The 24,445-nt window shown below is 45.3% G+C and overlaps 1 protein-coding gene across 1 annotated transcript in view; it reads left to right on the top strand.

The window, feature by feature from the left end:
* The window catches only part of DCPS (decapping enzyme, scavenger), an 84,061-nt gene that overhangs the window by 27,072 nt on the left and 32,544 nt on the right, over nucleotides 1–24,445 (top strand). Inside the window, exon 3 of the mRNA XM_084803741.1 lies at nucleotides 20,783–20,928. Coding sequence (XP_084659867.1) covers nucleotides 20,783–20,928 — 146 coding nt within the window. The remainder of the gene's footprint in view (nucleotides 1–20,782; nucleotides 20,929–24,445) is intronic.

Here is a 24,445-nt window from a genome sequence, read left to right as displayed (position 1 = left end):
GCTGCTGCGGGATGTTGTTATTGTGGCAGGGGCAACCCCTCAGCTCCCAATGGTGGCTTGGCAACAAGGGCTGTGTGACAGGCAGACAATGACTGGGTTCACACAACATGCTAACCCACGCTCAGTGGTTGAGTGTGGGTTGTTTTTGAACCATGGATTGTTCGTTGAACTGTCGGTTAGCATGTTGTCTGAACCCAGGATAATTTCCACAGGGGGGCTTGTTAACCATGCATTGTGGCTTATTTTTCTCAAACAAGCCACCTTGAGAACCCATGGTTTGTTGTTGGGTTGTTCAGGGTAGATAAGCCACGCTGCGGAAAATGTCCTGGCTTCAGACAACACGTGAACCTACAGTTCAACAAACGACCCAAGGTTCAACAATGATCCACACTCAAGCACTACATGTGGGTTAGCATGTTGTGTGAATAGCCGCAGTCTCTCGTTTCTCTGCACACTACCTGTTTGGATCACTCAGAACAATCGTGTTAAGACTGTACGTTCCTTGTGCAATAAATGCCACTGCCGCAGCTGGGGCTTTATATATGTTTGGCATTAAATGCAATTTTGCAATTCTGTGCCAAGCCAAGCAGTGCAACATCACCAGACTTTGTGATCTGTATAAGCTATGCAAATTAAGTAAATGTGCCTGGTTTCTTCTTTTTGCATAACAGATCCTGATTCTTGTCACAGGGAGAGGTCAGGAGCTATAGAAGGCACTGAGAGCCTGCCCTGTGGCCGCTGGAAATCCTGTTTAGCTACCCAGCTTGATGTTGAGGTTTCTACAGGCTGCTTGCTTTCCAGCATATTTTTATTTTATTTATTTAATGAACCAGTGGCCCTGCAGGTGTTGCTGGACTCCAGCTCATGTCCTGCTTGTGGGTTTCCCATGGCCACTGTGTGCACAGAATGCTGGACTCAATGGACCTTTGGTCTGATCTGGCGTGGCTCTTCTTATGTTCTTAACTCCCTTCAGCTTAAACTAGCATGGCCAGTAGTCAGGGATGGTGGGAGTTGTAGTTTAACAACATCTAGAGGGCCACAAGTTCTCCACCCCTTACCTAGCATGTACGTGCAGTCCAGTACTCAGCCTGGGCGTTATGTGACATTTGAACTTTTCCACATGAGTCTGTTAATCTGCTGTATCTAGTTTTGATTTCATCACAGAATTGAGATCTGAACACTACATGAAGAGTGTTTCCTGCTTTTCTGCTATATAACCTCTAGGTGGCACTGTGGTATAACAGAATAGCACAAATACACAAGTAAAAAAGCAGTTCCTTTCGCTTTTACAATTAAATACCACATTTTCCCTGCTTAAAAAAAAGAACCTCACCGAAAGTGCTCTTTAGAACTAGAAGCAAAACTGGAGGATCATGACTTTGCCTAAAGAAGCTGTAAACAATCCTGAGCACATGATAAATGCCTTGTGTAGAAAAGCCCCTCATTAAGGGATTGGAGCACCTTCCCTGCAGTGGCCATGCTAATGCTTTTGTAGTTCTTTTTTATTTTTATTTTAAGTATTGAAAACTACACCTAAGGGGAGATAGGATAGAGACTTACAAAATTATGCATAATAAGGAGAAAGTAGATTGGGCTAAGCTTTTATCCAATTACCCTAGAACATTCCTGCCACATAATAAGCAGGGTGTGTCACAGGGGGAGTGAACAGGTCTCTTCTCCTTTCTTTTAACAAGACTGCTTGAAGTCACTGTACTACCACCTGATAAGCGTGGCAGGGGGAAACTGACCAGGAGGCGGGAAGGGAACAACCAGGTCCCCTTTTCTTCCTTTTTTCAAAATTTACCAGGTGGTTGCAGTCTTTCACATTCCATTTAAAAACTTCCCAGGTGGTAATTACCAACTTCCCAGGTGGTGGCAGTCTTTCTCATTCCTTTTCAAAACGTTTATAGAGCTCATGTCCTGGCTGAATCGTGCCCACCATCCTTGTTTCCCAGATTGCCTCTGGGCAGGCACACTGCATAAAAAGATTATTAAAAGGGGAGGGGGAGCTCCAGCAACTGACACCCTCAAACTGATAGCTGACATGGTGGTGTTGTTTCAGGACCCTGCCCCCACCCAGGCTGCAGGGCTCTGGACCTTTCCCCATAGTTTTGTCCTAGCAGCAGCACCCTGTTGCCTTCATGCTCTGTGTGTGGGTTTCCCAGAGGAGCCTGGTTGGCCACTATGAGGCAGCCAATGGTGGTCTATATGAGTCTTTTTGTCCAGTTCAACAGGTCTCTTATGTACATTCAGCTCTCCAAAGAGAGACAATACTGAAGTGTAGAATACCAATCCCATCTCCTACAGTAGGGGTGGACAACATGTGGCCCTCCAGAGATTTTGGCCTACAGCTGCCATCAGCCTTAGCCAATGGTGAAGGATCATGGGAGTTGTCGGCCAGAAGTAGCCTCACCCTGTTCTACAGCGTTTGGGGTCTTATGTAGAATCCCAGCATACACACCACCCTGGTCTTACGGGTGCTTCAAGCACACAAAATTGGGATAACCATGCAAAGTCATTAGTTGTACAGAAGTTGCTGTTCCCTGGTTGAGGCTTATTTACATTGCAAAACTAGGTTCTGCTTAAAAGCCAACGCTACCACTTTGGTCCTAAATATGTGTACACAAGTCCCATTGCCTTCTGTTTGACATCAACCCATCAATCCAGGTGTGTGTTGCAGCTTAAAATATTGATCTTGGTTTACATTTTCACCAATATAAAGTTTACATGATATTTACATCAGTAAGACTCATGAAGAGGTCCAGTGTATCACTGGCTGCTCTTACCTTGATCCAGTATTTTGAGCTTTTTTTATTTTTAATTGCTTTGAATATGTCCTCACCCAATCTAGATACATACATGGTGGGATACAAGCCTAAATGCAGACATGGATAAATTGGAGCGGATGGTGCCTACTGTTCTGTTAGAATCGCAATATATCCTCCCAACGTTTGATACAAATAATAACCTTTCTGTTACTCCTTGCAGATTTGGGTAGGGAAACTGTCTTTCAAGAAAGCTTGTCTGCCATTACTGAATTACATAGAATTATAGAGTTGGACGGCCACCTGTTCTAACTCCCTGTTTGATGCAGGAAATCCCAAACTACAGCATCCCCAACAGATGGCTGTTGTTTCACCACCTCCAGTGAGAGAGACTCCCTGCCCCCGGTCAATGGTTCCGTTGTCGCACTGCTCTTATCATCAGGAAGTTTCCTCAAATGCTCAACCAAAATCTGCCCTCTTGTAACTTAAGCCCATTAGATTTCATTTCATTCATTAAATTTCTATATCGTCCAATAGCCAAAGCTCTCTGGGTGGTTTACAAAAAATTAAAAACCTTAGAAATACAATGTTATGCATAATGTAAAAACTGGTTAGCCTCAAACGTATAAACAGACAGCAGACACACATGCACACATGTATATCCAAACAATATCCCATGACCTGATTAAAAACCTATTACAAATGCCTGAGAGTAGAGGATGATCTTAACCTGGCCCCAAAAAGATAACAGTGTTGGTCCCAGCCAGGTCTCATTCTCTAACTGGGCAGCCACTGAGAAGGTCCTCTTCCTTGTTGCTACCTTCCGAGCCTCCTGAGGAGGAGGCACCTGGTGGAGGGCCTTAGATGATGAGCATAGTGTATGGGAAGGTTCATGCCAGGAGAGGTGCTCCATCAGGTATTGCGGTCCCAAGCCATGCAAGGCTTTATAGGTCAAAACCAACACCTTGAATCAGGCCTGGAATTAGCTTAGTTTTGCCCTCTGGGGCAGCAGAGTGCCAGTCTTTGCCCTCTTCTGTGTGATAGCCGTTCAGGTATTTGAAGAGTGCCATCATGCCCCGCCTCAGCCTTCTCTTCTCCAGGCTTAACATGCCCAGTTCCATCGATCTTTCCTCATAGGACTTGTTTTCCATATTGCTGACCATCTGCATTGCCTTCCTTTGAACCAGAATCCAGTTTGTCTATCTCCTTCTTAAAGTGCAGTACCCAAAAGTGGACACAGCACCTCAGAGGAAGTCTGACTAGTGAGAAGCTTTTGAGGAACCCCAAGGCATCAAATTTCATAAACTTATTATATGTTATGTGAAGAAAATTTTTCGTTTTTTTTTTTTTGCTCAGGAACCTAATTTCACTGGGTAACCCTGAATTCTAGTATAAAGGGAAATGGTGACATTGACTCCGTCCATCCTCTGTCCCCTCTTGGCCATGCTGGCTGAGTCAAGGGCTCCAGATTGGGGAAATCTGGGTTAGAGAGTTGGACTAGGATTTCTATCCATGTAAGAAGAGTGTGCTAACAACATATCGTGAGCTAATCACATATTTTTAGTGGATCCTGGATTGTCTTATGGTTATGGTTGTTTGCCTGAGATTGTTTATTTGAAATTGTTTTAGATATATGTTCTCTTGTGTATATTGTCTGTTCATGTGTTTTTATGTAAATGGCTTTTAATCTTTGTATACTGTATTTTTTTATGTGTTTAATCTTTGTAAACTACCCAGAAAGCTTTGGCTATTAGGCAGTATAGAAATGTAAATGATGATGATAATAATAAAAATGTAAATGAATAAAATGAATTCTGAGCTACTCCAGAATCCAAGCAAGTATCACATCAGGTTCCAATACCATATCAGATCAAAACATGGCACATGCAGTTGCCAAAGATCAATGGCCCATTTATACCTTCAGACTTCAGTGACGGATCAGAATTGCCAGACGTGTGGAAGGGAGGAAGTCCAAGTGGCTTAGGTTGCTCTTGGAGAGTTCCATCCAGCTATAACTATTATTCTGATAAGAGCCCCCCTGCTCTCAGACCTAGGGTGTAAATCAGGCATCAAGCCAAAACCCAAATTACACACACATGCATACACACACACACACACACACACTCATACTCTGGCCCTGGCACTGAAATGGCCAGTCCTGGAGAATCAGGTCACCTGGCTGCACTCATTAAATATCCAGGGCCTTCATGGCGACATAGTCTGCAGGTTGTTTTTTAAAGCTACATATTGTCACATTTGGACACTGGTGTGTGGAAAGTCTTAGTGGTGGTTAGCAAAGCCTCTCCGATTTCTGTAATTGGACTGCGTCTGTGGTTAGGTTTGAGGCTGTGAGGCTCATAAGCAAAGTTCTTGACTGAACACGGGCTTTGTTAAAACAGCATCTTCTCCTTCCTCCTGCTTGAGTCATGCATGTTAACTAGGGGTTCTTGTGGTTGTGCTGATGATAACTCTTAGAAAAGCTATCATCAAACCAACCCGCCTGTCTGCTTTTCGCTCCCTGATACATAGTTGTGCACCATACTTGTTCCAGTTCGCTCGGTGGTGCCCCATGATCTAAATATACATCAAATGACATGAAGCTGCAACCTCCACCAACATGAGCTGCCCAGAAATGGCAGACCTCATAGTGCCAGTTTTCGTCTTGGTATGTGTGCAATTAAGCATTTGAGAGAGTGAGTCCTATAGAAGCAGATTTGCCAGCACTGATACTTTGGGTGGCCAACCATCTATATGAGAGCCCATTTACCTCCCTAGTCCTTTTGAATCTTATCCTCTGCTCCCAAGGCTGGGGACAGACAATAGTTTTCCAGCACATTAAAGGTGGTACAATAAACAGATTGTCAGTGTCAGATTAGGACCGGGAAGAACTGGGTTCAAATCCTCAGCCATGAAACTTAATGGGTGACTGTGGGCCAAGTCACTGTCTTTCAGACGAACTATGTACCGCAAAGGGTTGTTGTGAAAATAGAATGGGGTAGGACCTCATACACCACCCTGAGCTGTTTGGCAGATGTCCTGGATAAAAAACATTGTAATAAAAGTTAAATACATTTTCTATGGTGTACACCAGAGGCTGGGAATGTGTGGTCCTGCAGATGTTGGACTGCAATTCCCATCATCCCTAGCCAACATAGCCAATGGTGAGGGATGATGAAGTTGTGATTCAGCAAGATCTGGAGGGTGGTGGGGCTGGTGGAGCAAAGATGACAGGTAGGGATGTATCAGGATATAAGAGCACAGAGATGGGGGTGGGAGGAGGCTGTGGATGGCTCTGGACAGATCCGAGTGGACTGAGAGCTAGTGCAAGGATTTAAGGAGGGGACTCCTTTCATGAGAGGGGCACATGCTTTTGGCAGCAGAGTGCAGGACAGAGGTGAGGGGACCGAGGTGAGACGACAGAAGACCAGAGAGGGGAAGGTTGTGATAGCCCAGGCAAGAGACGACCAGGGTGTTAACCGGACTTTTTGCTGAGGCGGCAGGGAGGACGGGACATATTTTTGCAGCGTTACAAATGGAGAAGTGACATAGCTTGTCAGTAGACTGAGCTGAGGGAGGAACAAAGGAGAGAGAGAGAGAGGAGTCAAAGATATTGGTATGGTATGATGCACCAAACAGCTTGAGCACATCTCTTTCCTGACATATAAGAATGAGTAGAGGTGAGAACTCAGCCCTGTCCACACAGTGCAGCCAAATGAGGTGGTAGAGTAGACTGTGCCACTTCAAGTTGCATTCCAGGAGGTGTTTGTGAATGCTCCCCCATGCCACAATTAATTTTTTTTTTTAAAAAAAAACCCTCCCTGTGAGCAAAGAAACCTAGCACATCAAGAAGATTAGTTCTGGACTAGCACTCTCATTGTTTGCTTAGTTTTCCCTTGCAGGGAATTTGATACATAGAGGAACATTAAATAAAACAAACCAAAACCAAACACCATGAAGTGGTATATTCCATTCTGCCACAGTAGGACTCTACCACCTCATTCTCTTGTATTGCAAGCAAGCTCTGATAACGGTCCTGTTGGAACTTCAGTTGCTGTCTCCATGTCCTCCACCCACCCCTTCAGGGCAAGATCAGTTGAATTTTCCCACCTAGGATGTTTGTTTGCATCCCTCCAATCAGCATTCTGATGCAAATGACTTTTTCCTCATTCCCCTGGTCTGTGCATGTTACACGAAAACTGCTTTGCAGTACCTGGGAGCCTGGTTTGGCCTTTCCCTCTGACTTCATCCCAAAGAATCCTTAACCAACGGCTGCAAGACTCTCTTCCTTGAGCACATGGACAGGGGGAACTGGACTAGACTGTCTTTGTGCGCTTGGTTTGGTATATGTTTTGCATTGGTTTTCCTGTGAATTCCATTAAGCTAGGTTTTGGCATGAAATGAAAAAATGAAAACCAAAACAACCCCGTCCTGACAGGCTAACTCTGAGCTGCGTGGGTGGAAGCCATGCAATTCTGGTTTTGAAACAAATTGTTATTTAGCTTAGCAAGACATTATACATATACATTTACAGTTGATGACCACATAGAAACCCCTCCGAGTCGTTTTCATTTTGTACTTGCAAGTTACTCCCCAATCTTGGCTATGCTGCCCAACAGGGAAGGTGGCAGAGGGAAACCTAGGGCAGCCTTTCCCCAAATGATTGCTCTGCAGATATGTTGTACTACAACTTCCATCACCCGTGGCAGATATGGGAGTTGTAGTCCAACTCACCTGGAGGGCATAGGTTGAGGAAGGCTGACCTAGAGACAGGAATAGCTGGGACTGCAGGGAAACAGGCTTGGGAGGTAGGCTGGTGAAGGATCAAGAAGCCACAGGGGCAAGAAGGTGGTAGGTGCTTGGAGGGAAAGCCTCACATAGGATCTAGGAAAAGATGCTGCGTGTTACTGTGGAAGGAGTTGGGAATAGGTCAAGGTGTGTGATCCCCCATTTCGAGAATGGAACCATCTTTTACCAATGACATTGGACGTATAGGACTAAATATGTGTGTGGGTCTGTTTGGAGCAAAGCCATGTCAGGGGTGTTGAACCTCAGGTCTGAGGGCAAATCTGGCCTGCCTGGGGGCCAAATCCAGCCTCCCGGGATTTCCCAGATGGCAGTGCCCCCTTTCCCAGTCATGAGATGGTTCCTATTTCCTCCATCCCTGACCATATATTGTTTGGTGGTTTCCCGGGGTTTGCACATTCCCTCTCCCCTTTCTAAAGAGACTGAAATGCCCCTCCTAAGGCTTAACTACTGGCAGTAAGACCCTTAAGCTAAAATATGCTGGTAATGTGGGCATTACCAGCGGAAACACTACCAGAAGAAATCTGGGCTCGTATCCCTAATCAGCAATGAAGCCAGCTTGAAGGGGTGGGGTGACTTGGACAAGCCACTATCAAACTCTGTCAACGTTATGATGAATGTGGTGGGTCAGGGGCTGTCCCCACGTTCAACCTCTATGCCTTAAATTGAATACTCAAGTCCCATGGATTTGAGACTGAAGTTGAATACTTAAGCTCCATTGATTTGATTTTAATGGGTTGGGTGGGTGCTGCTTATTTCTTTTATTGTTGTGTTTCAAAGTTATTTTTATGTTTTTATTAAATTTTGTTTTAATCTGGGTTTTATGATGGTTAGCTGCCTTGAGTGCCATTTTGGGTGGAAAAGCAGGATATAAATTTAATAAATAAATAAATAAATAAATGTAGCCCCACCCCCTTTTGCCTTTTTTCCCTGTCTCGCCCCCTTTGCCTTTGGCCCCATCCACCACTGGACTGCAGCCCCCAAGATGTTCTCCAAACTTGAACTCTGACCTTGTGTTCAAAGAGGTTCAGTGCCCCTGATGCAATTGATGTTGAGTGTGAGCTGAAAAACTTCTAACAAGAATGCTTTCAAAGAAATTGGAATTCTGTATACCTGGGTCTCTTGCACATGTACCCCCCCCCCAAGCACCTCTCCCAGGTTTCATTCAGTGCAGTTAGCCAAATGGTGCATGAAGCTTTTGCTAGTGAATAAGGAGACTCCAGTAGGCACATAGACCTCAGGTGCCAGGCCATCTGGATCCACTTCTTCTGTTATGGATCTAAAGTATAACCGTTGCACCTTGTAACCTGGACGCTGGACAAAAAGGGCAGACTTTTTTCTCCCTCTTTCAAAATACTAGAAGCCGGAGTCATCCTGTGAAGATGATTGGTGGGAGATTCAGGACAGATAAAAGGAAGGACTTATTTCACACAGCACATCGTTAAACTAGCTACCAGACGGTGTAGTGATGGCTACCAATTTGGATGGTTTTAAAAGGAGGTTGGTCAAATTCCTGGAGGAGAAGGCTGACAATGGCTACTAGTCTTGATGGCTATCTGTTACCTCAGGTATCAGAGACAGTTAGCCTATGCACACCAGTTGCTGGGGAACATGGGCAGGGTGCTGTTGCACTCATGTCCTGCTTGCAGGTCCCTGGTCAACTGCTGGTTGGCCACTGTGTGAACAGAATGCTGGACTAGATGCACCCTGGTCTGATCCAGCATGGATCTTATGTTCTTATGAAGAAGGCCTTGATCCTCTGTTGAAGTGGGAGAAGTGTTATCTGTGACTCCTGCCATCCAGTGCTCTCCCTTTCTAGGGTTGTCATCTGTCCCTCCCTCACCTGCTGCTGTACCAAGCAGGTGTGCTGCAGGGCAAGTGAAAGAGGGGTGAAATGCCAAGACTAGGGAGCAAGGCTTGTCTCCAGTGGAAACATTTCAAGGTCTCCATCCCTTGTGACCAGGTTGCAGGATGGGTCTCATTTGAACAAGAATTACCATACGAAGTAATACCATTGTTCTCTTTATTAAATGCTTGAGAAGAGACATGCGTGAGTTTTTATGAAGTGTACAAATGAGTTTCATACAAGATGCTCTGATTACTTTTCCGGAATGAATGGAATCACCCCCTGCTTTTATTTAAAAATGAATCAAATGGCTTGTGTTTGTATCACACATGGATGTTTCCATGTACGGCATTTAAATGTTATAGCCTTTCCCCCTGACTATCAATGCAAATGTTATTCTTAGGCTGCTTGGATCTCCAACTTAGAAGAGCTTAAATAGGATATCCTCCCCAACCTTCTTAATTCTTTCTGGTTTTAATGTTTTAGTTGGCTTACTCTTCCTGAGGTCAGAACAATCAGACTCTGGGAGTAAAAAGCCTACATCCCCTTTCTATAGAAAGCACATGCCAAGAATTTTAATCTCCAGTTAAACAGGCCCTGATTTTTATATTACCTACTGTAAACTCACTACAGATACTCTCCACGTATTCTGGGAACATTCATCAGCTTGCCGTAGCTGCCGTTCCCCAGACTTCTCTTTAGCCACATTAATCTAGGAGAGCCCTAGGAGATGGCCTTGTGCTTTCTGTAACAATTCACCTCTTTGACGTTGCATTTACCAAGAGTGCCTCTGGATGGGGGGAGTTGGGAGGATACATATATTTCATGATGGCACTGTGCAAATGCACTATTCAGAATCCTGGATATCTGAGATTTCATCACTAGGAAAAAAAGTTTCTAGCCCCTGTGAATGCAGCCACTTAGAGAAAGTTTTCTAAGACGGTGAATATATATAATGATGTCATTAATGTGCATGGCAACTCTGCAGAGCAACAATTAAAAAGACAGATCCTTGTCCCGAAGAGCCTCCAGTCTAAAAGGAATGAGGAGAAAGGTGGTTGCAAGGGTATACAAAGGAAGAATATGTGTTCAGCTCAATTGCACTTAATGTAGGCTCATTTTCAATAGGGGAAAAGGGCTAAGAGCTTGTGCCCAAGGTTTCGTGGGAAACCTTCGGCACAACCATTTGACGAAAGGTTGGCTGGAAGAGAAGAGAGGCACTATGCTGATTATTTATTATTTCAGAGATGGGTTTGCAGGCCTGTAGAGCCGCATGTGGCAGAATCCCAGACATTTGGAGGAAAGGAGAGGGTAGAGTAGCCTTTTGGGGAGGCAGGAGTGGGCATTGGAGGGCAGCAAGGTGGGGAAGACGCTGCAGCCAGCTTCAGCTTACTAAGTGCTGTACAAAAAGAGTTAAAAACACAGGACCAGCTTGCAGTCTAAATGTTATAGACACACAGCAGAGTGCAATTGTGTTTGGGGTGGGGTAGGGGTTAGCTGCCTGTCTGTTGAAGCAGGGCTGTGGCTCAGAGGAAGGTCCCAGGTTCAATCCCGGGCATCTCCAGGTAGGGCTGGAAAAACTGAAACTCTGGAGAGCCACTGCCAGTCAATGTTGATGGTACTAGGCTAGATGGATCAGTGGTCTGGTTCAGTATAAGTTGTTTCCCGCACTGCTTCTGTTGTAATGCGGGATGCAGTAGAAACCCCTTCAACAGGTATCTGTAGGAAATCCAAGGAGCAGTTTTCCCAGGGAAATGGCACAGGGGGAAAGGTTTACCTCCGTCTCCTTTAGTGCTGTGTTCCCAGAGATGTCTTTCCCCACCTGGCTGCTATTAAATGTTTCAAAACAATGACGGCTCTCCCAGTGCCACGCCTAGTTGTTCCCTGAGTGTGTAGCACTGCTCCAAAAACAGACCAATGGCAGCCTGGTGAGCCACTTGCCAAAATCCCTGTAATGTAGCGGGTAGAGCGTTGGACTAGGACTGGGAAGAATCAGGTTCAAATCCTTACTGGATGGCTTTGGGCCAGTTTGTACTCTCTCTCAGCCTGACCTACCTCACAGGATTGTTGTAAAGATAAACTATAAATGTGAAGAAGAAGATGATGACGATGGGGGAACTGGCTGGAAATGGTTTAACCATGGGGGGAAACCATAGTTCATTCATAGAAGAATATGTGATTTGCATGTAGAAGGTCCAAGATGCAGTCCTTGTTATCTCCAATCCAACATCTGCCTGTACTGTGCTTGATGGACCAACAGTTTGACCTAATATTAGGGAGCTTCCTATGTTCCTTTCTACCTGTTTTGTATCTTTTTGTTCTCCCCAATGGAGGTTTTAGCATATCAGAGTAAGAATTATCCATCCTTGGAGGAGCCTACCTGCTGTGTTTCTGCATGAGTCACTGTTCTAGGTGTTGCTCCTGACTGGAGTGACTGAATGTTCCAAAATGTGGAGACACACCAGAGTGATTTGCCCACATGAGAGGCTGGCAAGAAAGAGGCAAGACCAGAGCAGTGACTCATTCAGACATGCAGAAGACAGCCTCCCCTGTGATTGGACAGTGGTGCAGCATCTCTGTATCAGAACTGGTTGAGTGAACCAATCATACTAGTGCCGAGAAGCTAACAGGATGACCCACTCCCAGCAGAGGCTGATCAGAAGGAGGCAAGGCCAGAGCCAGAGCTCATGCAGAAACACAACAGGCAGGCTCCGTACTCTGGGTTCAAAGGAATCTTTCACTGATTTCTTTCTCATGGCACTGTCATCTTCCATAGCACACCATTTTGGAATTAACTCTTTTAGATTATTCATGCAAGTCCTGGAGGGATTTGCAATCCCAAACTGAAAACACTGGAAAATTAAGATGAAACCAGACAAGAGGCTTGCTGGTGGTGAGAGGATTTGCGATCTCAGTGGACATCTCTTTTCTTCCTCCTGAAGTGAGGCTGACTCTTGAGCTGATGTTTTTGAGGACTGAGCATAAAAGCACCGCCTACGTGTGGAACCCGTTTCCTAAGGATTAATGGCTCGCAGGCTAGTACAGGTGAATGGTGTCCTAACACTCCACTGATTATTATCTGCATGGATGAGGAATTGTGCTTGAACGTCAACAAAGCACTTTGATGCAAGTGCTGATAAGCAGCATACAAACACAGGAAACTGGACTCGGGGGCTGTCCCTTGGCTCACAGCTTTTACACGCATCTGGAATACAAGTAATGGCAAAGAGACAGATACTCTGTTCACTTGCCTATCTAGCGTGTGGAGCTGTGATCTACTATTGACAGCTTTTCCAAGTACAGTCGCAGACAAAGCCTTTTAAATCCAAACACTTTCCTCAAGCAATTTAACCTGTGGAGTTAATTTTGCTTGAAAACGATTCCCAGAAGCTGCCAATGCTGTGTATACTGAAAGGGACCAAGGACTCTTATAGATGCTTAAATAGCCCCTATATAACAGAACATCCCTTAGGAAGCTTAATGGAGACCCAGATTTAAATCTCTGTCTTGCAATGAAATGCACTGGGTAACCTTCGGACAATAATTGCTTTAGTCTGTACTGGTCTAATGTAGTGCTTAAGCAGGGCTAAGCTATATGTTAGCTTAGAGCAACTCCCCTATGAGGGAAGATTACAACAGCTGGGATTGTTTAGCTTGAAAAATAGGTGACTAAGGACAGACATGGTAGAGATGGATGAAATTATGCAGGGTGTGGAGAATGTGGATAGGGAGACATTTTTCCCCGTCTCTCATAATACTAGAACGTGAGGTCATCCCGTGAAGCTGATTGGTGGGAGATTCAAGACAGATAAAAGGAAGGGCTTCTTCAAACAGCACATAGTTAAATTATGGGATTCACTACCACAAGACGTACTGATGGCCACATCAGTAAGGTGAGCCATGCTGGATCAGACCAAAGGTCCATCTAGTCCAGCATTCTGTTCACACAGTGGCCAACCAGCTATCCATGAGAAATCCACAGACCACCAATTTGGATGGCTTTAAAAGAGGGTTAGACATATTCCTGGAGGAGAAGGCTACCATTTCTGGGCCCAATTCAAGGTGCTGGTATTAACATTTAAAGCCCTTAACGGCTTGGGACCAGGTTATCTGAAGGATCGCCTCCTCCCATATGTGCCTGCCCGGACCTTAAGATCATCCTCAGCGGCCCTTCTCCGTGAGCCCCTGCCGAAGGAAGTGAGGCGGGTGGCTACTAGCAGGAGGTTTTCTGCTGTGGCACCCCAGCTGTGGAATGAGCTCCCTAGTGAGGTTTGCCTGGCACCTACATTGTATTCCTTTCGGCACCAGGTGAAGACCTTTTTATTTTCCCAGGCATTTTGGCATTTTAGCTTTCTAGACTTTTAGCTTTGCTGTTTTAAATCTGTATTTAAAATTCCTGCACTGCTGCTAGGTTTTATTGTGGTTGTATTGTTATATTGTGGTTTTAATGTTCTGTATATTTTATATTGTTTTATTGTGTGCCGTTTGGTTTTAATTTTTGTGAACTGCCCAGAGAGCTTCGGCTATTGGGCAATATAGAAATTAAACAAACAAACAAACAAACAAATATCAATGGCTCCTAGTCCTGATGGCTATGTGCTACTGCCAGTATCAGAGGCAGTATGCCTATGTAGACCAGTTGCTGGGGAACATGGGAGGGGAGGTGCTGTTACACTCGTGTCCTACTTGTGGGTTCCCGTGGGGAGCTGGTTGGCCGCTGTGTGAACAGAATGCTGGACTAGATGGACCCCTGGTCTGATTACTCCCTGATTACTCTCTAGGTCTGAGGTCTCCAGCCATTTTAGGTTGGTGGGCACATTTGGAATTTTGAGAGAATGTTGTGGATGATCTCACAAAATGGGGGGGCGCTTGCAACGGGGCCCTTGACCATTCCTAAAATGGCTGCCACGGTGAGCATGGCCAGTCACAGAACAGCTCATTTCCCAAAAGGCAAACTAGTGAGACTAAAAGAAAAGTAACTTGCCCAAGAATCTACACGCAAGGCAGAGGTGGGGTTCCGAGCTCGGAAACACAAAACTGCTCTTTTGAACCCAAATAAAGATGGTGCCGGAGGTGTCAAGAGCGCTCTGGCAGCTTCTCCCAGTAGATTCCAATAGCCAACTCAAGACACAGACGAAAGGATTTCTTTTCAAAGCTTTAATCCTTTTACAACTTAATGACTCTTTCAGATGCTAATCACCAGCGACTAAAGCAAGGAAAAGTAGGGTAGCCTAAGCTTCAAGTAGTCAGTTGATCCCCGTTTGAAAGAGAGTCACTTGAAGACCCAGAACTTATGGGCTAGGAAGGGATCCTCCCTCTCCCTTGGGTCCATGGGAGGCAGCCATTGCTTGCGCACCAAACGGGCGCTACGCCTCCTTTCCGCGCCCTCCATCGCTAGTTGCTCTTTGCGTCTGCGTCGAGTGTCTAAGAAGCCCCCCTCCCGCATTCCCTCACTACCCGGGTCGCTATCTATCTCTGGAATGCTGGCAGAAGGAACCTCTGCCAGGTGCTGAGCCTGTGAGGGAGGAGCTGGCCCCTCTCCCACGGATAGCTGTTCCTCCTCAGAATCTGAACTGCTCTGAGGCTCTCCGGGCTCAGTTTCCACCCCGACAGGAGGGCAGCACTTCACTTTGCAGTAAATCAGTCTCCCAGTTAAAAAAAATAAAAATAAAAATCAGGAGCAGCAAAGAGCCTGGAGGGCAACAAGAGATGTCCATGGGCACATAGATGTCCACGGGCACCATGTTGAAGACCACAGCTCTAGGGAAAAGTAAGGAGAAATTGTGTTCCAGTGTAAGAACCCTGCTGGATCAGTCCATGGATCCCACCCAGACCAGCATCCTGTTTCTCACAGTGGCAAATCAAATGTCCCCAGGAAGCCCACAGGGCATGAAGGCATTAGCCCTCTCCTGCTGTGCCCCCACACCCAGCAACTAGTTATCAGTGGCATCTGCTTCTGAACCTAGAGTTTCTATGTAGCCATCATGATTCAGAGTGATCAATAGACCTGTCCTCCTCCATACATACATTTGTCTGCCCCCCTTTGAAAACCATGTAATCCAGTGGCCAGTCAGCACATTTTATGGCCATGAGTTCCATACCTTTCTTACGCACAGTGTAAAGAATTAAGCTTCTCAGATCTTACAGTACTGGGTGGCTTTTTGCAACTGCGATCCTTTCCCTAGTTCTACCATTTGGCCATGTTTGCTCTAGCCATGCTGCTTCTGTACAACTGTGTGGCAAGACATAATGTGGCTTCCTTGCATCACTTCTGCACAAGCTGTCCTTGTGTCTTGGGTAGGCCTCAGTTTTAATCTGGATCTGAAAGTGTACAGCTGAGCAAGTTATGATGCCTTGTGATTTATCCAGGGTTGACTCAAGTAAGCCCTGGTAGTTTATAAGCTGAGAATATTAGCTGTGTCTCATTAAGCACAAGGCAACCTTCTGGAGTCCATTAAATCACACAACAGGCTCCTTACGATGTGGATGTTTGAGCACATTGGAGTGGAAGAGACAGGGTGCCAAGTCCTAAGTCATTAAAAAGTAAATACGTGCCACAAAATGTCGTTGGCGTGTGTGTGAGAGTGTGACTTATGCAGGATCCTGAGCACCTCTGCTTTTCTTTCTGTAAGCTCAAGACCCTAGCCCTCATCGATACAGGGCAAAGTCTGAATTTGCGCAAGTCATGCCTGTTAAAGACTTAACCTTGGAAGAGCCTGTTGGGGTATTCATAATGAGCAGGACAGCTTGCTTTGTTCTTATAATCCCATTACCCGAGTTCATTTTCCCGGCCTCATCTTGCATAGTGTTCCCCTCTTCAGTGCTCAATGCTCCATTTTCCTTCCCCCAATTGTCAAAAAAATCCAGATTTTGTTTTATTTTGTTGCTGCCTCCTTATCTGTTTATTTATCATTATTATTACATTTATATCCCACCTTTTTTTTCTCCAAGGAACCCAAGGCGGCTTTCATGATCCCCCTCTCTGTTTCATCCTTACAACAACCCTGTGAAGTAGGTTAGGCTAAGAGTGGGTGATTCGCCCAGAGTCACCCAGTGAGCTTCATGGCCTAGTAAGGACTAGAAGCTGGATCTCCTCTAACCACCTTGGTGAAGCTGAGCACATCTGGGTCTGGTCAGCGGAAGGGAGACCACCTGGGAACCTCATGTTCATGGCTTCTGTGGGGAAAAGTTGAAAAATAAATGGAAGGAATGAACCCGTGAGTTTAAAAACACTGTGCTGCCCTTCCTCAGTGCCTCCTAATTATTTTGCAACCTACAGCAAACTCCTTCAAACCCCGCTGGTAACGTTGCAGCTTTGCACTTTGGAAACCTGAGGAGCATTCACATGCGGGTTACTCACCCCTCTTAACTTCGACCTGGCTAATTGGAGGCAGCCGTGAAGAAGCCTTTTGATCTCTGTCCAGACCCTCTCCATCACCAGTGTAGCCTGATGGTTTCCAAATAGGGATTTTCCATGCCTGGACTGGTAGCAGCCTCCCAACCAACAACCATTCAGTTTTCTGTCCAAGTGATCCTGGGGGATACTGAAAGCATGTTCATTAACAACAAACTTAGCCTGCTAGTGAACTGGTAAAGAGGGACGAAATGCATGCATTCCTGCATGGAAATGGATAAGGGGATTTCTTCTGGTTCCAGTGTTGGTGCGACCTGTGAGCAACAACCAAATGAGCATTCTAGCTAGGGTGGCCATGTGTGCTACTTTTCAGAGGACAGTCCTCTTTCTGAAGGACTGTCTGGTCCAAGTCTGATTTAAAGAGGAAGAATCATAGAAAGGGAGAGCAGGGCCGCAGGTGGTCACCTGGTCACAATCTTTCCCACTAGTGAGATGTCTTGTATTTCTGTTGAAATTCTAGTAGTTATTTCTAAATGTGCATCTATACATCTAAATTACCACATGCAGATGTTATGCAAATTGGTGCCCTCTTTTGTCCACCACCCCCTTTTTTTGGTGATCCATTTTCTGTTTATTGGTGATGTGGAAGTGGCCAACTGTATTCTGGCATATGACGGAAGACGCAGCCGTTCATGCGGCTTACTAATGTAGCAAACCAAAGAGCACATGTAAGGATGGTAACCCAACTGGCTGTGATCAGGAGGCTTAGCAGCTGATTCAGGCCAGTGGTGCAAGAACGAACAGAGAATGGAGGTAGAAAACAGGATAAAGAGGAAGGATTGTGGGAAACTGTGAAGGCAAAAACAAACAAAAAAATGAAAAAAGAGCTCTCTTTTTTGGTGCTGTATTTCGGAATCTTTCATGCATATTGCTAGCACGTGTCTTAGTCTTCCATGGTGATTATGACAACCAGCTTTAGGCAGTATAACAATCACCTTGGATAGCCAGGCTCAAGTTAATTGATCATGAAGTGTTCAAATCAACCCACATCATAATTTTTTGATAAAGACACAAGAAAGCAGCATCTTGCCAAATGCCTCGTGGCCATTTGGGAGAGGCCAGACGTTTCCTCCACTGCTGTGGAGAATTCTACCAAGAAATGTTAAAACTAGACACCATTTCCCACACCTTTCTAATACGCAATTCTGCTGTAATTTCCTGCCTCTCTCCTGCACTGTTTTTCTCGCCAAGTGTCAAAAAGTTTAAATGTATCAGCACACGCTTTGTTTATTGGCTAAATGCCATGAATTAACGACGATGCCCAATCTTGTTTCGTACTTGACTCTGAAGTGAAGGTAAAAAAAAACCCCATCTGTCATCTATCAGGAAGGAATTACAGTCAGACAAGATGCCCTTTACATATTGAGTGATGGGAGCAAAGAATTCTGGGACTGATGTCAACACGCATGTTAATAGTTTACTAATATAGGCCAGCAGTGGCAGGAATGGTGTGTGTGTGAGTGTGTGGGGGGGTTAGATAGCATGGTCAAGCCTGCATCTCCTTTCCTAAGGGCTGAACTGATTTAGTGTGCCTGTGGTCCCACAATAGCCCAGCTGTGGAGGCCACTGTGGGGTCATAATGAATGGCCTTACTGTATACTATCTTTGCAATATGCCAGCAATTTCCACTATCCCCCATGAGTAAAAGGAGTAGATGGCCAGTCTGCTGTAGTAGCTATCTCCTCTCTTTTATTACAGACAATTTGCTTCTAGGGTACCGGGTCTTGGATTCTCATGAAGAATACCTGTCCACACGAATTAAGTCCAGAGCAACACAAAACAAAAAGAAGCCTTTGCAAATCCAGCCTGGCCACCTGCTGGATGTGTCAGTTTCCGTGTACTCTTTTGTGCCTTTAGGGATTTGATTTGTGTTTTCTTTGGCCCAACTGTTTTCTCTCTGGACCGTGTTTGTATTAATTTTTATCCATCTCACATTGGAGAACCTCTCCCTTGGAAGTGGCCCTGTAGGGCCAGATTGTGTTGCAGTTCTATTTTGTTTACTGCCACTAAAAAAGAACGTGTCAAACAAGTATTTACACCAGGTTTTCCTTTCCCGCCCATTCTGTTCTGGGAACATGTGCACAAACTGTTTTTAATTCTTCAGCACCTAGGGTGGAGGAAAATTTTATTTGGATACCTTGGACATCCCGTTCTTTTACTCACCCTTGTGATGAACATAGTTGCCCTTGACAGTGAGGTCTTGAAAGTCTTGTGCAAGTTTCCCCACACGTTTTTGGCTGTACGTTACATGGTGTATACATAACCATTATTATTCACGTTATTAGCATTATTATTAGCATTAGCATTTCTACTCTGCTAACAAACTAAACAAAAAGTTACAATAAAACATATCAAATCACTGCACCCCAAATCTCTGGAGAACTTCATCCAGCATTTTCATGTAGATGTTAAATAGCACAGGAGACAACATAGAACTCTGCAGAATCCCATCAGCTGGGGTACAGAACCTTGGGGTCGGGGGTCAAATTCAGCCTTCTAGGATTCCCAGAAGGCCACACCCCTTTCTCCTGGCCCCACCCCTTTCCCCTAACCACTGATAGTTTGGTGGTTTCCCTGATTTTGTACTGTTTTTTCTCCATTATAAAAGGCTGGAATGCCTCTCCTAAGGCTTAGTTACTGGCAGTAAGATTTTTAAGCTGAAAGATGCTGGCATTTTTGATCCCGCTCCCTTTTGCTGCTCACTCTGCTGACCACTGGAATGCGGCACCCGAGAACTTCTTTGAAATGGAATTTGCCCCTCGGGCTGAAGGAAGTTCCACACACCTGCCAAAAGCCAAATGGTAGTAGAGCAGCAGTTCCACAGCTTCACCTTTTGAGACCTAGCTTTGTGGAATGACTGGAGCCACCATAAAAGTGTGCCTGACAAACCCATCCCATGGAGGAGGCCCAGAAGGATACCACAACTGAATGTTGGGCTGTTTTGAGCTCCTGGAATGCGAGCCACCCCCATCTTTCAGGGTGGGAGCTCAAATCTGATTTGTGTGGTGGGGGTATGTAGAAAAAGCTTGATAGAATCTGTTTGATGTAAGTAGCAAAAACTGTTTTGGTTCTGTGGCGCTGATGTTCCTTGAAGGATTAGCACTGCTCACCTCTGTACTTGTTTCTGTACGCTGTAAGGCCTGTTCAAACTGTACTTTTGTAAATATAATGGTATATAGATATATAAAAGGCATTGCACTCTCCTCCAGAAGAAACAGCTCTGCCTTGGACTTCTCATGGCTCTGGCTCATACCTCTGCAGTTCCCGCCGTTGGCCAGAGCTGAGTGGAGGGACATCCTTCAGGTCTTGCATCCTATTGACCTGTTCTGTCCAAAAAGCCTTTTTGGTGCTTTTACAGTTGTAAAAAAAAAAAAAGTAAAGGTGTCCCCAACCAGTCGTGTCCGCCTCTAGGGCGTGGTGCTCATCTCCATTTCTAAGCCGAAGAGCCAGCGTTGTCCGAAGACGCTTCCGTGGTCATGTGGCCGGCATGACTGAACACTGAGGTGCGCAGAACGCTGTTACCTTTCCCGCCGAAGCGGTACCTATTTATCTACTTGCAATTTCTTGCTTTCGAACTGCTAGGTTGGCAGAAGCTGGGACTGAAGACGGGAGCTCACTCTGTCACGCAGCACTCGGGTCTCGAACTGCTGTCCTGCCGACCTTCCGGTCTGCAGTTCAGCGTCTTAACCACTAAGCCACTGCGGCCCCTTTTACAGTTGTGGTTCATTGCTAATGTTATGAAGTATCAGATCATTTGATATCATTCATTGTGTTGTTTAGTCCTGGTTGGAAGTGGGTTTTGGTGGCCATCGCACTATCCTCTTTGCCTGTGAAGTGGCTCTTCTTTAAATACCTCTGAAAGCAGTCTCTGGAAACAATCAAAGATGCTGAAGGAATAGGTTTGGCTACATCTTCTCGGATGATAATGCCATGTATCTGTTTTTGCAATTCCAGAGATAAAAACAACCGTGGTGTACCCAGCAACGGAGAAACACCTCCAGAAATACTTGCGTCAGGAAGTGTATCTCATCCAGGAGACTGGGGAGGATTACAAGAACATTACTCTCCCTTTTATCCAGTCACAGAGTTTCAGCATTCAGGTATGGAATGTAACTCCTTCTTAACAACAGGCCCCAGTACAATCCATGACTGGCATCCAAAGAAATATCATGGGCACACCCAAGACCGTGAGTCATGCCCAGTTGAATTTTAAGGGTCTTTTACCCCTTTGAGTGGCAGATACCCCCCCCCCCCACACACACACACACACATATCCCTGGTATCCCAGTATCTTAGAACAAACTGTTTATGGACCTCCGTCAGTTTCAAACGTGGTTTGGCATGGAGTGAGGAGTTAAGAGGGTGTGTGTGTGGCTGTTGTTCAAGACTCACAGGCCCAGACTTCACTTAGGTGAGCACAGAATGAATTGCGCAGCTCTTTGTATCTAGGCCAAGGCCTTTTTAGGGTCATTCAGCTGATTTTAGCAGACAGGCTTTTTTCTGTGTCTTTTCAGGCAGGCTTTTGTGACTCAGTCTTTTAGATGGATAATTGTGAGTACTTAACAAGATTTAGCAAATAGCTTGGCCTTTTTTTGTTGGATATAATTTCATCCGGCTTTTCGTGGCCTTCAATATGCAGTAGAGTGTTGTTGTTTTTCCCGATACACTCCCCTCCATTTAACATCGCCTCCGTGTCCTGTGCATTGGTTAGAACACCACTGGTAAATATTTAACAAGAAATTGTTCTGTGGTGTTTTTAAAAAATTATTTATTTTGATAGCACCGTCAGTATACACGGCTCAAAAGATGGGTCCCCGCCCCAAGGAGCGTACAGGCAGAAATAGACAGTGGGAGTGGAGAAATAATAGGGGGCAGGGAGGAAGGGAGATGTGAAGCAGAGAGTGGGACAGAAGATACAAGAGTAGCAAGGGCTGAGTGTAAGAAAATGCAGTGACACCTGTTTACGGTGGAATGCTATACATTGTCTACTCAGATGTGTTATTGAGTTCAATGGAGCTTACTTCCAGGTAAGTGGCAATAAGATTGTAGCCCTAGGCTTCATTTCAGTTGGAGTGAGAACTAAAGGCTTAAGTCAAAAGGCGTAATAATTTTATGGGGTGGGGGGCAGTAAAGCGGCACAACAGCAAAACAACAAGGAAGCTCTGGATCCACTATGGATGCAGTCAGTCTTAAGGTAAAATATATATGAAAGATAGAAAGACTAACAACAGAGTGTTCAACAAATATATTTTAAGGAGTGGCAGTTTGGAATGCCTGGAGATTAAAGTTCCTTAGAAGAAAAAAACAGACGTATGAGTGGTAAAATGCCTACAAATTGTCCTCCAGATTAAGGCCATTGGGACTAAGAGTTCTGAGTCTATAGATCCAGAAATGTTCCCTTTTGTCAAGCATATCAGGGTCTTTTGTTTCTTCTTTTGGAACCAACTGTAAATCCGAGAGACTATGTGCAGGAGAGTTGAAATATCTTGCAACAGTCTGCTCCAGTTTTTTGGTAAGAATTGCAGATTTGTGGTTATGGAATCTCTCTCTGTCTCTGTCTCTGTCTCTCTCACACACGCGCGTGCGCGCACGCACACACACATATATATATAGACACACACGCACACGCACAAACTTTTGGTCCCAAGGGCCACATGTGATTCTGGCTTGGAGGTCAGGGGCTGCGTGCATGTACATACATACAGGCACACACAAATTCTCTCTCTCTCTCTCTCTCTCTCTCTCTCACACACACACACACACACACCCCGCACACCAGCGATCTTGATACAGATCGCTCTTTCATCACTGCTACCAGCAGCAGGGAAAAAACAATCTGCAACAGGATCTCTGACACCCACACACACAAGAGAGAGGAGAGAACCTCAAAGATTGCAAAAGTACAAAAAAAGAAGAAGAAGAAGGAAAAAACCTAAAGAGGTTTGCCACACATGCACACAAACAGAGCTGAGTGAGGACTGAGCATGCTCAGTGGCCATGGAATGCTGGCCGACTGTTGGGGGGTGGGGATGGGGGGAATCAGCAAAGTGGAGATGATAAGAGGGTAAATAAAGAAAAAGAAGAGCAGATAGATACAAGGGGGCCAAAATCCACTTTCAGAAGTTGCTTCAGTGTGTAGACAAAACACTTGGAGAGGGGAGAGGGACTGTGCCCCTCTGGCCCCCTCCGACCTCCACGCCTAGAGCAGAAAGTCTGAACAGGAGCATGCCGCCGTACATGTGTTGTTGATTCAGTCAGGATCACATGGAACATTACGCCTGGACAGATGTGCACTCATTGGCGCCCCTTTTCAGTCCGTCAGCTCTACATGCAGATTTTGGGGGTGTTCAGGACCATTCATATCAATACGGGTGCAGACCCAGTGGCATGATCCAACTGCCCCTGCATAGAGCAGAACGTCTGAAAAAGGAGCTGGTGAATGCAGCGACTGAAAACTCTGATCCCGTGGAGAGAGTTGCACTTGGATCCAACAGTTCTGGGTTTAAGTCTTCTCTCTGCCTTGGATGCATTGTGGGCACAGGGTAAGCTGCCTTTTGCCAGGTCAGGGGTCTCAGGCAGACAGCTCTCCTACCACATGACCCTACCTGATCCTTTTTGGCTGGAGATGCCTGTGATTGAACCTGTGACCTTATGCATGGAAAGCGTGCAGCGGAGGCTGGTGCTTAGCACCTTGGATAACTCCTTTAGAGTTCTGACTGGCTCTGACTGAAACCTAGAGCAGATTCACTGCCCCACTGACATTGGAGCCACCAGCCTCCACTGAAAGCATGTGCTCTGCCACTGAGTTATGATTCCTCCCTCTTATGTGGCCTTGGTCAAGTCACTTTCACTATCACTAAGGTGGCATTTTTCTGTTTTTTTCTGAGACATGGAAGGGTGAGGCTTTGGGGGTGGTAGTGGAGGGCATTAAGTGCCTTACCCTGGTAAATGGCTATTCTCTTTCCTTTTATTTTGTGTTGAAAAGTACACAAACATTCGTGTTTTACGGGAATAAAGAAGATGACTCTCATGGGAGAAACGCTTGCTGATTGCATGGAGTGAGATATAATTGTTTCAGAAATACCACTCCACTTTGGCATTATGATTAATTAATTAGTTAATATTTGTGCAAGAGTTTTGCTGAAGAAAGTCACAGTTGAGGGTAATGATAATGAGTGTAATAATAATGATTTGATCTGCAGAGAAAGCGCTGCATAACGGATATCCACCCAGACTCCTAGCTACCATTTGGTTGGATTTTGCTGATTTCTGCTGCCTCAGTGGTCCTTTCCTCCACTCCCATTCACCACTTTGTAACACTAGCCTTGCAGGTATCTTCTAAAAAAAACATTCCAGAAGGGTTCTCCCCCCGCCCCCTTTTTAAAGTACAATAAATGTACAATTGTTGCTTTCTTGATGCAGGAGATTCAGAAGATTTTCTACCCCAACTAGAGCTTGTCTTGTGGAGATAACTGGAGTTTCCCCACTCACAAACCACACTATTTCATCACTGGGAAAATGTGATTCTGCTTTCTCTATCTTACAAACACTATGCCTGGGCAAATAAAAAGATTTTAACTTGGCACCAAAAGTGTACAGTGTTGGTACCGGGTGCAC

The sequence above is a fragment of the Heloderma suspectum genome, chromosome 6 (assembly GCF_057233095.1).
Source record: "Heloderma suspectum isolate Gila_16-S chromosome 6, 16-S_ref, whole genome shotgun sequence".
NCBI classification, from domain to species: Eukaryota; Metazoa; Chordata; class Lepidosauria; order Squamata; family Helodermatidae; genus Heloderma; species Heloderma suspectum.
This window is presented reverse-complemented; position numbering and strand designations above follow the sequence as displayed.